Below are 16,248 nucleotides of genomic sequence, written 5' to 3'. Positions count from 1 at the left end.
AGAGGAGGAAAGAGCTGTTTACTCTGGGGCCACCGCTCAATGGGATCCTCAGCAACGGTATCTTTGCTTCTCCCTCAACTCCTTACACTGAGGTGTAGGGCTTTCTTTCCCTTTCAGCTGTAGAAACATTGCCTTACCACTCTTTGGCCACAGGCATCAGCACTTGTGCCCAACTCAAGAGAGATTGGACCCTCTGGGGGTTCCCAGCATAGCAGGGTGCTTTTCCTACTCTTGAAGCTTAGTCTGCAATTTGAAAGATGTGAGATGGCATCCGCCTTGCAGTGCTGTCAGAGAGAGACTTGGGCAATGCAGAAGCCACCTAGCCTGACCTTTGACAGAATTTCCAAACACAACATGTTAACTTTAAATTGATTAAATTTGGAACTATGACCTTGGTCCAAGAAGTTAAGAATACATGACAAGATATTTTATTTTCAGAATGTATCAGAATTAAAAGAGACTTTTGTGAATGGATCTTTTTGGTATTAGATACAAGTAGATTTGGGGTTGGGGGCAACAAGGGAAATAGCTACACACTAGACAACATGTTAAAGGTTAATAATTAATGGCAGCCTTCCCTAGCAAAGTATCAATAGACATTCTGGTCTCATTAGCTCCAGAAATTAGCAAGAAGACCTCGGACCCTTGGTGAGAGAGGAGAAAATGGGAAATTGCCTGCGTGTCTCCATTTTCTTGGTTTTATGCATCTTTATCCAATCAAGTACTTCTGGACGAAGCCTGGAACCAGGTAAGAGCTAATCTTTTTTTTTTTCTGGAGATGGGCATGGATTTTTCTTTTTTAAGTGTGTGTCACAGAGATTGATGGCATGGGACAGCATGCTTAAGAGCATACCAGGTGGTTCTATTAGTGGCACCACAGGTTCAAGGGACATGGAGCACTATATAAACAGCACTAAAATGTTAGACAATTACTCTGGGAGTAAAAGTAAAAGCGCCTGCAGCTAGCAGCTAAGTATCTCACAATTCTGATGCCGACACAGTCTTACTAAGATTTCTTTAGTGGAGAATGATCTGACTTGGGATCTTCCTGAGAGTTAATTTGGCATCTAATTTGCAGCTGGGGAGCACAGCATGCAATGCAATGCTCTGTCTTGCTGGGATTGTCGAATTGCCTGGCTCTCTCCACAGGGAGGGATTTCAGTTCTAGTTCTAGTCAGGTCTACAGTAGGGATATCACTGCACATTTTCTAGTCTTGACTTTTCTGCCCAAGTTTTCCTTGGAGCCTGAAGAATACACCAGCAGCCTCTCCTGTTTTGTCTGTAATTTCATAAACTAGACTGATGGCCAAAAATAGATCCAAATGCTAAATCAGGTAGGTGAAGTCCAGGTTCCTGTCTGAACAGCGCAAAAGATCATCAATAAGTGACAGATAGGCCAGGTGCAGTAGTGTGTGCCTGTAATCCCAGCAGCTCTGGAGATTGAGACAGGAGTATAGTGAGTTCAAAGCCAGTCTCAGCAATGGCGAGGTGCTAAGCAACTCAGTGAGACCTTGTCTCTAAATAAAACACAAAATAGGGCTGTGGCTGTGGCTCAGTGGTTGAGTGCCCCTGGGTTCAATCCCCGGTACCAAAAATAATAATAATAATAATAAATGACAGATATGAAATTACCTGAACAATTTGTCCAAATGATGGGTATTTGTTGGAAATGAGTAACAAGATAATAACTGCTGAGGATTTTTTTTCCTCCAAGACTATGTTGTAGGGAGTTCCAAAAACTTTGAGAATCAGGAATTTACTAATAATATATGTAATTGAAAAACACCAGAAATTTTTCCCCTTTAAGAAAAAGAGCTGTTCCTTTGCACTTGATTATTATTCTACATTCTATACTTACTAACTTCTTAGTAGTATTAATTAGTACCATTCACAGAGCATTTCATATGCCAAGCACTATGCTAATTATTTAGCATTCATCATCTCATTTTAAAGCTATATCCAAAAATGGCCTGTACATAATAAGTTAGAGCAGGTAAAATTGCTGGTGGACTTTTATTCCCTGGGTTCACAGTGATTTCACTAAATCACTGCCTTTTGCCCACAATGTTGTGATTATTATTATTATTATTATTATTAAAATATAACAAGTGTCTAGAAAAGAACCTATACCTAAATCCTCATGAATTTTCACAAATGGAACCAGCACCCCACAGCCACCTCTGTGTGCCCCTTGAGCCTTAACAGATATCAGGGGATTTGTTGTTAGTGGAAACACATAGTTGTGCTCCCTGGCATCTGGCTTCTTTTATTAATGTCCCGTTTGTGAGAGGCACCCTGAAGTTTCAAGTAGTCATAACTCCTACTCTGGGGCTCCTGGAGCCACACACCTCACCTGAATAGTGCAAGAGATCATCAAAAAGTGACAGATAAGCCAGGCACGGTGGCTCACACCTGTAATCCCAGTGGCTCCAGAGGCTGAGACAGGAAAATAGTGAGTTCAAAGTCAGCCTCAGCAATAGCAAGATGGGCAAACACACCTCACTTTATTCGTCGTTTCTACTATTGACTGGCCTGACCTGTTTCTGCGAGTGGGATTTGAGCCTTTGAAGCCACCAGTGCTGAAGCAGAGGTTGAAGGGAGGAACATCGCCCCCACGCCCTCCCCATCCCATCCTCCACCCNAATTAAAACAGAACAAAAAACCCAGCAGAGTATATTTCTTACCATTTTCTACATGGGAAGAGGCCTTCAAAGTTGTTCTAGCTTTTGTCATTCCCTTACCTGGCCCCACCCCAACCTCCACTCCATGTCTGGGTGTCATCCAGATTTTTCTCAAAAATCTCATCATCCTGCTGCGATCCCAGGTTTATTCAAAAGCAGAGGGAAGTGACTATGATGAGCAGGAGGGCTCCTCAGGAAACAGGACCAGCGTCAGGAGGCCTCTTGCTCCCTTGAAACCAGACTCTCTTGGCAGAATTTTTTCTGCAAGGTGTGAGCCCCTTCTGTGCGTGTGGCTGGTGCCATGTCCTCCAGGGGAACTGCAGGGATGCCAGCATCCTATGGTGGAGCCCTTCTCACATGAGCTTCTTTAACAATGGCTCCCAGCGGGGGCACTTTTACTCCGCAGGGGACATCCACAATGTATGGAGATGTTCTGGGTTGTCACAGCAGAGAGAGTGCTTCCCTTCTGTCTGCAATGGGTTGAGCCAGGGAGGCTGCCAAACTTCCCACCGTGCACAGGAGAGCCCATGACAATGAATTATCTGACCTGAGATGCCACAGCTGAGGAACCATGGTCTATGCCAAGCTTCAATGACATTAGTCAAAGCCAGGATGAGCTCCTTTCCTCCTGTTCCCCACCCCTCCCAGGCTGCTTCTTCTGAGTATTATTAACGATACTTCACTAGCAGATTCGCTCACATACTGTACACCCAGTATGTGTCAAGCACTTTGTGAACATTTTATCTCACACTCACCCAATGTTTGAATAATCCAGCAATTAAGTGTCTTGCCCAAGTTTCCACAGACGATCAGGGAAGAGCTGGTGGAGGTTCCTGGAGCCTCTCCATGTCCTGAGGCTCCAGTCCTCTGCACTGTGCCTGTGCCCAGTGACTTGGTAGCCAAAGGGCATTAGAGAAGCATTCTGCTCAGTTCCTCTCACAGGGAGGCAGATTCAGACCGTTGTTCCTGACTGTCAGCACCAAGGGGGACCAGATACTGTGAACTTCTTGAATGCCCATGGCACTGGCCCCTGTGGCCAGCCCTCATTGCTGAGTCCCAGATGTACCCCACTGATGTTGCCTCCAGACCAACACTGTTCCAAGTGGTAGTTGGAGCTGCTCTGGGACCCTGCCAGACCCCATCTTCTTCTGCCTCAGGTGCCCATCTTCTGCCTTCAGTCCCCATCACAGCTGCCAAAACCTAGAAGGGGCAGGAGCCCATCCATTCAGTCACTCACGACCCTGGGCCACACACAAGGCAAGGTATGCCCAAACATTCTGTCTCAGTTAACCCCAAAAAGCTATTTTTATGTGAAATTCAGCTATCAATATTTTCCTTGTAAGAAATTAAAACAGAACTTAAAAAAAAAAAAGTTTGCTAGTGCTTTTAAATAACAATAAGCCCATCACATGTTAACATATAAAACATAATTTTATAAAAAAATAACTTTTATTTTCCAAATAATAACCCAAAAGATGAGTCAGAAGAGTGACTTTTTTTACAAAGAAATTTTGCAAATCTACTTAATATACGACTTAATAGACAGCTGGGTTCTCTTATCTGTGTCTGGAGTTAATCTATTGTGATATGTTGCTGCATCTATGAAGAAAATCTGGACCCCCATATAGGAAGAAGGGGGACATGCTTGGAGCCTTGGTCCACACTGAGAACCACTGCATTTGTGCAAGCAGCACTTACAATAGAGGACCCACGGCCTGCCCTGTCCCTGCTGGGACTTACTGGCCCATCAGGGATGAACCAGTGCAGGAGAGGTGGCAGCTATCTGCCCTGGAAGTTGGCAATAAGGGAGCCTTTGTCCCTGGAGAATTTAAACACAACATTAGGACCAAAAAATTGATCTATCTTTCATTATCACATTTCTAAATAATGTCTTTGATAAAAACAAAGCTTCTCCCAGCAAAAAAAAAAAAAAATAGTTTTTTGATCTAAATAACATCTGTAGTTATTGTTGGGTTCTATTAATATACTTGTAAACTTCAAATGATCATACTTTTATCCCTTATCCTTTAATAAGTTTTGTGTTCTACACAAAATTTAAAGAACCCCCAGTTATACAGTTAATTTAAAGAACCCCCAGTTATACAGTTGGCCCTGATACTCACAGACTAGAGAGAGATGTGCTCCTTGTAGGAGTGAATGTTATGGTACAAACTCCTTCCAACTCACTTGGGCACATCTGATGTCTCCAACCCCAGTGATGCTTACTACCTGTTCCTGCATTTAAACAGCAGACTCAAGAAAAAAAAATGATAGCATGGTGATTGCAAAGACAAAACAGAAATTAAGTTACTTCCACTCTGTCATCCTTTGTGAGTCTAAGCCAAGACTTTCTCATTTGTGTTTAAAATTTAAAGCAATAAAGCAGATCACGAACTGTGAAGTATAAGAACTATTTGTAAAGTAGAAATTTGGGCTTATACTGGAAAAATTTTACTGCATTTGAATATCTTATTGAAATTTACTCTTCTTTTAATTGCTCATTTAAAACTTAAGAATGAATCAAGAAAGTGATGATTATTAATCTTTGCATATACGTTACTGAAAATAACTTTGTCTTGTGGAACAGAGGCATATTTTAATGATACAGTCTGAATGTCAAATACAATGCACATGGTACTGTGTCTAATGACGGAGATTAGACACATTTATAAAAAGTTTTCTCAACCAGAGCATGGAAAGTAATGGTGCCCAGTAGAGAGGCTCAAGCAGAGGCAAAGAATTCACTTCCTAGTTCAGAGTATGCAGAAGACTCACAGGAGGAAGTAGTGTTTGAGCAGGGCCCAGAGGAGGAGGAGGCCAAAAGAGAAGGAGGCTTTCCTATACAGAAGCAAAGGTACAGATCTGATAAATTGCAAGTGGATTTTCAAACCCAAACACCTTCTAAAAGACCATTTATGGAAGAGGAAGGGAAAGAGGTAGGAGAAGAGGAGGAGAAGAAGATATCTCAGAAAGGTAAACTGGAGACGCCTCCACTGTCCAGCAATGAACCATTAAGGATAGGGAGTCTGGCTATTGCCAAGTCTGCCTTTAAAGCAAGCATTGTTTTAATTGCCTACTTCTAAAAGTTCCAGAAGTCTTTGAGGGTGATAATATGGGGTTCAGAAATAAAAGGCTTATTGATGACCCTGAGACACTCATAGTTTAACACAGGGAGCTGAATCCAGCCCAGAGGGCAGATTTCAGAGAATCCTAGAACCTCCTGACATGACCCCAAGGCTATGTGTAAGGGCATTTTGAGAAAGGGACAGAGGTTATAACTTTTGACAGGTTATCCAAGGGATCTGTGACTTCCCAAAATATTCAGCAAACAACAGGTCTTATGGCTTTTAAAAATAAATATAAGGAAATTTTATAGGCAGTAATGGCGGGGAGGACAGGACTTAATAACCTATGTGTTGAATCATAACTATGAAAAAAATATCTACATGTATGTTACTAGAGATTAGAAGTATACTAAGAGATACATAAAAGGCTTTAAGATCCTGCAGGGATTTGGAGGAAGGATGCTATTTAAGTTTTTTTTTTAAGTAAAAGATCCCAATTAGCTACAATGATATTACTCCTGGATTTGCCATCTCTCAAGAGCACCACTGGAAAGAGATCCTGTGCTGACCACTCAGATCTGCCACCTCCACCCATCTTTGCAATCTGTCAGGCTCATATTGCTGACCTGAGGGATGGGGGGTGGGGAATTGGGGGCTGGGAACTGCTAATTCCTGAAAGGCATCCATCATTGAAGATAACATCATTTATGACTAATATTTGAGGAGGCATCCAGACATGAAACTAATCTATCTGGGAGCGTATATAGATCCGGAATAGCATTCTAATAAAATCCTCTTTCCTCTGCATGAGATCCTCCACCCACTGCCAGAATTCCTGGCCCTATAACTGAGCAGGTCTGGAACCCTCCTGAGGGTAATCTCCCCTGGAGAAGACCTAAGGCCAGAAAACGGATCTGGTTTCCATCCTACCTGCCCTTCTCAGGGACTCAGGACTTGAATTCGCATTCTTTAATTCTAGACTCAATAAACAGAAACTTCAGGGCTGATTGTTGAAAGCATAGGGCCTGGAAACTAACCTGTATACACAAGTCACCTGAGTCACAAGCCAGCCAGGAGTCTGATATCCAGTTCCCACTGTGGCCTTCCCTGCCCTATTTTCCACCAGCTGCCACATGCTCCAAGGCTTGCTGGATGCTCACAGGTGACTGGGCAGTGAGAGGCCAGTGAGATGCTGGCCTGATTTTAGGCCTGGTCTTCAGACAGGCTAATAAGTTCCAGTTACATTATCCAAGGGAATATGAGCGCTCCAACCTCCACCAAAGTTATCCCCTGACATCCTTGGGGTCCACATTACCACAGGGATATAAGCAATTTTCACAGCCAGGAAGGTGACAGACAGGGCACTAGTTCCAAGGGGGGGGTTTTCATTTTAGAGTGGAACCTTCTTGGCTGAAAATTGGTGTCCCGTGTACTGGGGAAAAGGACTAGCTAAGAGCAGGAAGCACATCTGGACCCTACCAAAGGGCCACGGAAGCAATGTCTGGACTTCATCCCCACTGGGAAAACCAGACAATGGGACATAGCCCAGTCCATCCTACAAGGGGTGGAAGGGGTGGAAGAGCCATGGGCTCACACGCAGGCACTGAACTTGGGGAGAAGGAGACAAACTCCAGTCATTCACACACCGGAGGGAGGATTCAGGGTGCCCACCCGCATCTCCGGAGGCGGCGCAATTCTTAGTTATGACCACTAGGTAGCGCAGTGATGTCTCGGCAGCCTCAGGATTCCAGGAGAAGGTTCCAAGTTTGGGAGAATCCTTTTCTGGATGGCTCTGGTAAACTGAAGGCTTTTAGCCAATCTCACTTCCCTCTTATTGGTAACTTGTTTTTATTTTTTCCCCAATGGGGCTTTGGAGAGTGAGCGCGGAAAAGTGAAAGGAGGCCCAGACGCATGGAAGAGGAGGCCTTCCTGTGGCTACAAGGCATATTCCCCTGGATGTGCGCCAGCTCTCACCAGGGGGCCTGAGGAGAGCATTGTGGCATGGCTATGCAATGGTGTGCTGGGCGGCCACACACACACACACACACAAATCGTTTTTATGAAAATATGTAGGTGACAACATCTCATAGAATTTATGTTCTGACATTGAGGAAAAAGCCGTAAACCTACTTGTGTATGTCCGGTGATTAGGAGTGTATGAAAATGTGAGTTTGAGAGGAAAAAATACTGAAAAATGGTACAAAATGTTTGTACTTCAGTTGCGCTTATGTTTGATTTTTCTGTCTGTTCCAAATTTTATGTGTGTAATGCTTTCGCACTGTATGTATGTGGTATGTTTAATGATTTAAATAATTTAAAAATGCATTTACTTCAAAATGAAGGGTTTGACTATAGTGGTGGTTCTGAAACTTCAATGCGAAAAAGAAAGCAACTGGAGGGCTTATGAAAATAAGATTTCTAGGCCTCGTCTGCAGTTTCTAATTGAGTGGCCTGGGATAGACCTAGAAATTGGCATTTCTAACAAGTTTCAAGTGAATAGTGCTGGCCTGGGGATCACAGAGAACCACTAGACAAACAAAAGAGTCCATGGAAGAACCAAGAGTTGAGCCTAGGTCTCCTGACTTCCAAGCTCCCTTCAGAAGATATCATTTCTTCTCACAGAAACACAGAGCCTTCTTCCCACAGAGCCTCCAGCCCAAACCTGCCTTCCTCTCCAACTATGGGATGAAGGGATAGGGAAACCACATGAATATCTCCCTCAGTGGCAACTATAATCCAAAGAATATTTTTTAATCCAAGATATTCATGAATGTATTCCTTCAAAATAAAATATCAGCATGCTGGGAAAAAAAGCAGTTTATGAAGAAAAACTCCTTGAGCTGACACTCCCTTGTAATGGGTAGAAAAATAGTCACTGCGATAGCTAATTAACCATCAACTCTGAGCTACTCCTTGGCACCCCTCAAAATATGATCAAGAAAATTCTTTTCACATGAGCTGGACATTACCAGGGCTGGGCAGGGCCTTCGGGTTCTCAGTTGACTAGGACTGGCCATGACTGGGAAAAACTTTCCAGTTGACAAATGTTCCAGCTCCCTTGTCCCAAGAGAAATCAACATAGTGAGAGGGGAAAAATGCTACTTTATAGTAAAAAATAAGATCAACAGCAGCAAACAAGAGCATTTGTTAACCACCTGCTAGTTACAGGCCCTGTGGTCAGTGCAAAAAAACACAATTCTATTCACCAAGAAGCTTCCATCTGACAGGGTCTCCAGCACCTTGCAGGTGTGTGTGTGTGTGTGTGTGTGTGAGAGAGAGAGAGAGAGAATTTCAACACAATGTTATCAGTGTTCAAGTTCAAGTAACTATGTACAAAACATGACAAAAGCCCTCAGGCCAGACAAGTCAGCCCAGAAAGCTTTCTAGAAGAGTAGAGTCTAGAAGGAAAAGAAGCGGAAGGACATTGTAAACAGAAAGAAAAATATGAACCAGCTGTGACTTAAAGGTTTGACAAACGGTGGTAAAATTGAGAATCCATGAGAGTTTGAAATGGCGCAGAGTAGGGCGGTAAAAAGAATTGGCCAGAGGAGAGGTCCTCAAGGCAGTCCTCAGGAGTTTAGCCTTCACCCTGGGGACAGCTAAGGCCACCGTTAAGCCTGATGTTAAGAGAAAGGGAGGGATGCTGCTGGCTGCCATTTCAGGCTGGGTTGACAGCCCTAATTCCCAACCTGGCAGGAACCCCAGCCACTCCCTGAAGGGGAGCAGCATTATCAGCAAGAAAAGGCAGGGGTGGGGCTCAGGCAATCACCAGTTTTACAACCTCACCTGGCCCTGCAGCCAGACACCATCAACTCTTCCTCTAAGGCAGGCCCCAGCCTTGGGCAGATCTCTTTAAAGTTTTCCTGTTAATTGCTCTTTCAAAGACTAAATCATAGAGGGATTTACATCATGAAACCAAAACAGTAACACATAGTAGAAGCTGGAAGAGAAATCTTCTATCTTCCTCTTATTCTGCGTCTGAAAAGGGAGACATTTGGAAATTCTACATCATGCTAATTTATAGACCAATAGAAATTTCAAAATTCATTCTCACCTGCATTATCACTGGATTCTTAAATAACTCTATAAAGAGTGCTGGGTAGTTATTACTAGCCTCATTTTACAGAGGTAAAATTTTACCAACTAAAGATCACCTGGAACACACATGATGTCATGTGGAAGTTAGTTTTCTCTGACTTACTACAAGGGAAGGGGAGCCCCAGAGGCATCCTGGCACCCCAGTGATAGAAGTGGAGAGCGGATACTTAGAAGACCTGGGCTTATGCTGGATGAGTCTTAGGAAGGCTGGAGAACAGGAGCATTCTTTAGGTTGTATTCTGTCAAAAAGGAGGGCAATTCAATGGTTGGCTATCACAAATAACTATTAATTACTTATGTTAAGTAATTATTAGACTAATCAGTAATATCTGGCAGGTGGGAAGATGAAGCAGAGCTGAGGTGGCATTGATACAGGAGCCCAAAGCACTCGTTTCTATAGGCCAGAAGAGGGGAAGGTATAGTCATGTTTTGGGTCTCAGAATGGCTTTCTCCATCTTAATGCAAACACAGAGATTCAGGGTCCTGTGCACATGCTTATATTCTATGTGGATTGTCTGAGTTCGGCTGGAATATCATGGCCTGGCTGCCTGCAGGGCTGGTTTTGTGGTGTTATGTTTCATGTTCTCTCACACAAAGTGAATTCAGGTAATGTCTTTGAGGTCTCTCAGTGTCTGTGCACTTCCTGCACTGCCTGGCTGAACCCCTTTACCTCTGACCTCTCATGAGTCCTCACTGTCATTCTGGGTGCCAACAGCCAGAATGTGGACAAGGTGGTGTAGCTGGGCCTCAGACCCAGGTCTGTAGACTCCATACCCAGTCCTCACACGCCCTCCAATGTGAGAGGTCATCGCAGTGCCAGGAATCCTGTAATGGTTACTTCCCCTGATATTGGGACCTAAATGTTTTGGGGAAAGAAAAATATGGAAGTAGATTGGGTGGCTTACACAACAGAAATTTTATTTTCTGGTGATTCCAGAAGCTAGAAGCCCAAGATCAAGGTGTCCCTGGGGTTGATTTCTCCAGAAACCTCTCTCCTTGGTTTCAGGTGGCCGCTTTCTCTCTGTCTCCACATGATCTCCTTCTCTGTGTCTTTGTCCTTATTTTCTCTTCTTATAAGGACACCAGTCATGTTGGTTTAGGGTCCACCCCCATGACCTCATTTAACGTGAGTCACCTCTGTAAAGACCTCTGTCCAAAAACAGTCACAGTCTGAGATATGAGAGTTAGAACTTCAAGATACAAATTTAAGGAGGACAAAAATCAGCACCCCGCCCCCAGCAAACACTTTTCAAGGCCCTGCTCTGCCCAGCTCCTGGGCTAGAGTCTAGGGATACTGTGGACACTGCAAATATATCTTTGTTCTATTTGAGCTGCAACAACTCCTAAGGGCCTTCTGAGTTAGAAAAGAGACTCATAAATATACATGAGATTGGAAAGAGAGTAGTAAGTCCACACCAGGCCCAAACAGGGGCCTCTGCTAAGGGGGTGCAGGACGGAAGGACCCAGCAGAGGCTCATAGGAGCCAGCTGGCAGCTAGCAGGGGGCTAAGTAGGGGAGGGGGCAGCAGCCCTGTTCAACAGAGTGATTAAGACTTTCTGGCAGCACAAGCAATAACTGGCAGGAGACCAAGAAGGAGCCATTTATCTGGCTCATGTTGCAAGTAAGTGATAAAACTCACCCTCTGGCATGGCGCCGGAAGGAGCCATTATCTTTGTAGAGACGATGTGCTCAGTGTGAGCTCAAGACGTACTTCTCAGCTGTGAGAAATATTTTTCCCACACAAGCTATGTTCAACAAGGCCGTTGCCTAGGCTCACCCAGCCTAGGCCAAGGAGAGAGGGCCCAAGGCCAGCTGCCACCTTCTCCTGCCATGCCTGCCTCCCCTCCCCTCACCCCTGCCAAGCCCAAAAGGAAGGGCAGAATCAGCCAGCACCCAAGGACAGAACAAGGGCTGGAAGGACAGACTCCCACGCTCCACCTCATGTCTGGGCTCTGGGCTCCTGGCCTAGGCAGGAACTCCTGGCTTAGCTGAAGTAAACCTTAGGGAGGCCTTGGTAGGCATGTGAGAACTGGGTATGGAGTCTACAGACCTGGGTCTGAGGCCCAGCTACACCACCTTGTCCACAGGTGGCCTTGGGAAAATCACCTAAGGCCTTTAGACCTCAGTGACTCACTAGTAATGAGGTGATTCGTTGAAACTCCCCTGGGCTGTTCTGAAGACGAAGTAAGAATATATGAAACACTTTTCAACTCTTCACTGCTAGTCATAAAACAAACATTTGTAAGCACCGATTTACTAAGTAGTCCTATCATTACAATATTCACCTGATTCACACACTACTCCCAAGGTGTTTCCCCGTGTTTTATAACAAAAGTATTCTAATATCAAAAGAAGTTTAAAGGAAGATACAGTGAACTGCCATACTCCCTCCGGATAGGCTTGGTAATTGTTAACATTGATGTATTTGCTTTATTCATGTGTGTACATTTTTATGTCTATGTGCTGGAGAACCCATTGAGAGGAAAGGGAGAGGGAGAGAGTCACACATGTATCTACATATTCTGTTTGAAAGTTGTGGATATCACAATAACTTAGTGTTAAATATTTATACATCGGCCTTCATCTTTTAATAAGGACATTTTCTTACATAGCCCCAGTATCATTGCCTAAGAAAATTAAAAATAATTTTACATTGTCCAATATCCAGTTCATAGCCTAATTTCCCCAATTGTGCCAAGAATCTTATTTGTGGCATTTTTCACACCAGACCCAGTCAAGATTCCCAAGTTGTCTCTTCTTTTTTTTTTTTTTTTTTTTTTGTCCCTTTCATCTCTCCTGTGTTGAGATTGTGAGTCCTTAACACTTGGCGCCAAACCCCTTGCTGATGGCTCTTCTGAGGCACCTGACTTGTTGCTCTTTCATTATCTGCCTGCATCTCTCTCCCTGCTGGGGTGAGAGTGACTCCTGGGAGTGCCGTGCCCATCATTACTGCATCCTCAGGATCTGTTTAAGCTGTTGTAGAGTCTGCCTGACACAAGAGAATGTCCAATGTTGTCCTCCTTGTCAAAAAGCCAGGCCGGGTACACTTTTTAAAAGTTAGTGAGTTTTAAGTAATTTTATCTGGCAATTCCACAGTCCTGCTGGAAGTCATGGAAAACATCCCAAAGGTATAAGAGACCTAGGCCAGTTCTGCCCAACTTCCACACCTAGAAACAGAGGGACTTTAAAGTTACCTGGGTTCTTCTTTAGAGACTATGCTCCACCGCTGAGATAGGGCTAGCAACAGAAAGCCAGAGATGCTGGCCAGACCCCAGGCCTGCTCTGCAACACACATGCACAGGGGCCCATGAGAAGCTGGCTCTGTTCCCATTATGGATCTCAGGGAAGTGATTCTAAGTCCTTTGGGTTTCCATGGAGGCAGGAAACCACTTCCAGATCAGCAAGAGGGGAGGAGGGATATATATCACACATATCGAGTTGGTGTCACCTTCTCCAATATGAATTCCCCATGGTGCTCACTACCTTAATGGGAGTTTTAAGCTACCCCAGCTTCAAATGATTCTTTCTAAAGCAGAGCTTCTAAAACTTTAATGTGCATAGGAGTCACCTGAGAAGTTTGATAACATGGACATTCTTTTCAGCAGATCTGAGATGGGCTTCAAGTTCCTTCACATCTAACAAGTGTTCAACTGACGCCAATACCACAGGCCCCAGCACCACACTTTGAGAAACTGTCTTTTAAAGGACACTAAATAGCTCCTCATCTACTCAGTGAACTAGTAATTAGCACCTATTACTAGTCATAAGGCAGTGAGCTAGCACAAGAGGAACAGGGGATGGGAAGAAATAAAAGGATGAGTAAGACATAGTCCTTTGACGCAAATCCAGCTGCGTGTGTGTGCTTTACTACGTCTAACATGTTGCATAAATTGACTGAATTCTTACAACAACCTATAATCTATAAAGGATATTTTTATTCTTGTTTTATATGCGAGGAAACAGGCTGACACAGCCTAGTTGCTGCCCAGACTAGTGGAAGAATAAGGTGGAGTGTGAATTGAGGTCTACCTGAATCCAAGGTATGATCATTCCCCACGTTCCTCTCTCACACTTGATCCTGATGCCTTTCCCCACCTGATGAGGAAGGCACAGGGACCCAACCAACTAGTGTGGGCCTCACCTTTGAAGCAGACTCAGCACTGGTCCTGGGGTGATGGGGTTGGGAGCAGGCAGGAGGTGCTAAGTAACCAGGGAGAGGCGAATTAATACTTGGACAGTTGCTCACGGTAGCCTTCCCTGGAGTGTGCTGCCTGTTTCAGGTCGTTGAGTTTGCTGATGAGGTCCAAGCCCTTTGCAAGAAGTTCCTGTGTCAGGCACAGCCCATACTATCAAACTTCAGCTGTGAATTATGGTCCAAACTTTGTCACCAAATGGCTGTATGACTTTGGGTAAATCACTCCCTTGCTGGACTTGGAAGGCTAGAAGCTCTTCATGGCCCTCCTCTCTAACAAAAGGTCTTAAAAGTCTTCCTCCATCTTCCCGCCCAGCAGGGAATTAAGGCATTTGTCACTTTCCCACTCGAGGCCCCAGCTCTATTTTCTTAGTCAGGGCCACAGGTCTCTGGGGCTCATGGCACAGTACTCCTTCTTACCAACTTCACACACATTGGCTGAGCACATGATCTGCATCAGGCCCTGTCCTCAGGGGTGGGAGGTCAAGGAAACAAATGCATTCCCTCCCTGGGGAAGGGAACTAGACCAGATTACAGGGACTCAGGCCCCAGAAACATGGAGGACTGCCCTGACACCACCCAGCAGGGGGAGGCAGGCAGGCCTAAGTGGGCATCGTCCCCACTATGAGGCCTTGCTAAGTGCTTTTCCCAGAATGTTCCATTTAATCTCCCCATAACACCATGATATAGATGCTGTCATTTGTCCTATTTTTAAAATAAAGGACTGAGGATATAGCTAACTGATAGAGTGCTTGTCCAACATGCATGAGGCCCTGGGTTTGATCCCCAACACCAACAAAGAGAGAGAGAGAGAGAGAAAATAGACTCACAGAGGACAAATAACTAGTCCAAAGCCACATAGTTAATAAGGGTTTAATGAAATAATGTATATAAAAACCCTTAGCAGTGTGTCAGGCAAATGTAAATAAATGATTAACTAAAATGCCTTTTACAAATGGCAGAACAGGGAACAGGAACCAGTTTTCTGCCGTTACAGACAAAAACAAAACTAATGAGTGGAAGAAAGGCCTCTTGTCCCCCTGGAGGACAACGTTCCTCTTGGGACTAGCCATACATAATGAGAAGCAGAAGGAACCTTGTAGAAGGCTGGGTGGGCTCCAAAGTGCTCCGTGGGTACCCACCAGGGCAGTGGGAACACCAACAGGGTAGGTGCCCTGGGGAGGAGGGACAATGAGGCATTCTTGGGAGGCACCCCAGGGCTCCCCCGTCCTCCTAGATGGCTGCAGAAGCCAATCTACATGCACCCCAGGCTCAGCTGCTCCATGTGTCAGCTGTCATGCTCCTCGTCTGGGTAATGGAGTGTTATGAAGCATGTTGGAAACCATCAATTAGTGCTTAACTCCATGTTCATTGGGTTGTATTTCCAAGAATGCACCACTAAGATCCACAGCAGAGTAATCTCACTCCTTTCTCATTCAATGGCTTAGAATTAAAATGCCACCCAACATTCTCTTCCAAAGAAATTGAGATTTATGGGTCACTGTCAATATCAACACATGTTAGCCATTATTTGAAAGTCTCCTCGCTCCTTGGGACTGATTACTATTTACTTTGAAAGATAGGTATAGCTTTATAATCCATGTGGGTTGCTAGGAGAAATAGGTTTAAATGTTTCTTCCCTTGGAGCTGTTTTTTATTTCATTTCTTCTGTTGGTCTGGCAGTGTGAGCCCCACCCTGCTTATCATCTCTCAGAGAGTCCTGTATTCTCTGAGGCTCTGGAACAATGACAAGAGAAACCAGTCTGTTCTCAGTCCAAGGTCACCTGGAGAGATCCTTTGCACTTCAACAGCCAAAGGGCCCCTGACTCCTGAGCTCAAGTCCTTGGTTTAAGCCAGGCTTGAGACACCCAAGGAGCTTGCTAGAGGAGCAAGAATACTGGAATACTGGCCTTTTGTGTTGCTTGTGAAAACTGAGGCAGGAGCTGAATCATTTCGATCAGTGGCTGTCAAATTTAGTGTGCTTCCATCTACTTTGAAAAGCTTATTGTACCCCAGGGCCCCTCTCCAGAGTTCCTGGTTCGGTAGGCCCAGGGGGATCCCAAAAATGTGTATTTCTAGCAAGGTCTCAGATTATACTAATACTGGGGCCAGATCTAGATCCCTCCAGCTTAGAACAAGAGTGGGAAGTAGTAAAGGCAGTGAGTGGGAGAAATGAGGCTGCCGGCAGTGTTTGGCACTCTGGGAAAAGAAT

At 44.6% G+C, this 16,248-nt stretch overlaps 1 protein-coding gene and 1 long non-coding RNA gene across 4 annotated transcripts in view; one reads left to right on the top strand and one right to left on the bottom strand.

The window, feature by feature from the left end:
* The first annotated feature begins 373 nt into the window (after positions 1 to 373).
* The window catches only part of Lipc (lipase C, hepatic type), a 131,133-nt gene continuing 115,258 nt past the window's right edge, over positions 374 to 16,248 (top strand). For all 3 annotated transcript variants that reach the window (XM_048793540.1, XM_048793538.1, XM_048793539.1), the window contains exon 1: positions 374 to 748. In XM_048793540.1, coding sequence (XP_048649497.1) covers positions 664 to 748 — 85 coding nt within the window. In that variant the 5' untranslated portion in view covers positions 374 to 663. The remainder of the gene's footprint in view (positions 749 to 16,248) is intronic.
* LOC125613372 lies at positions 10,668 to 15,453 on the bottom strand. Its single transcript, XR_007343925.1, has 2 exons — positions 11,484 to 15,453; positions 10,668 to 10,993 (listed from the first exon to the last, which is right to left on the bottom strand). It is a non-coding gene; the product is annotated as an uncharacterized LOC125613372 (long non-coding RNA).

This window comes from Marmota marmota, unplaced genomic scaffold, assembly GCF_001458135.2.
Source record: "Marmota marmota marmota unplaced genomic scaffold, marMar, whole genome shotgun sequence".
Classification (NCBI taxonomy): Eukaryota; Metazoa; Chordata; class Mammalia; order Rodentia; family Sciuridae; genus Marmota; species Marmota marmota.
The sequence above is the reverse complement of the archived record's forward strand: the minus strand, read 5'-3'. Positions and strand labels throughout refer to the sequence as shown.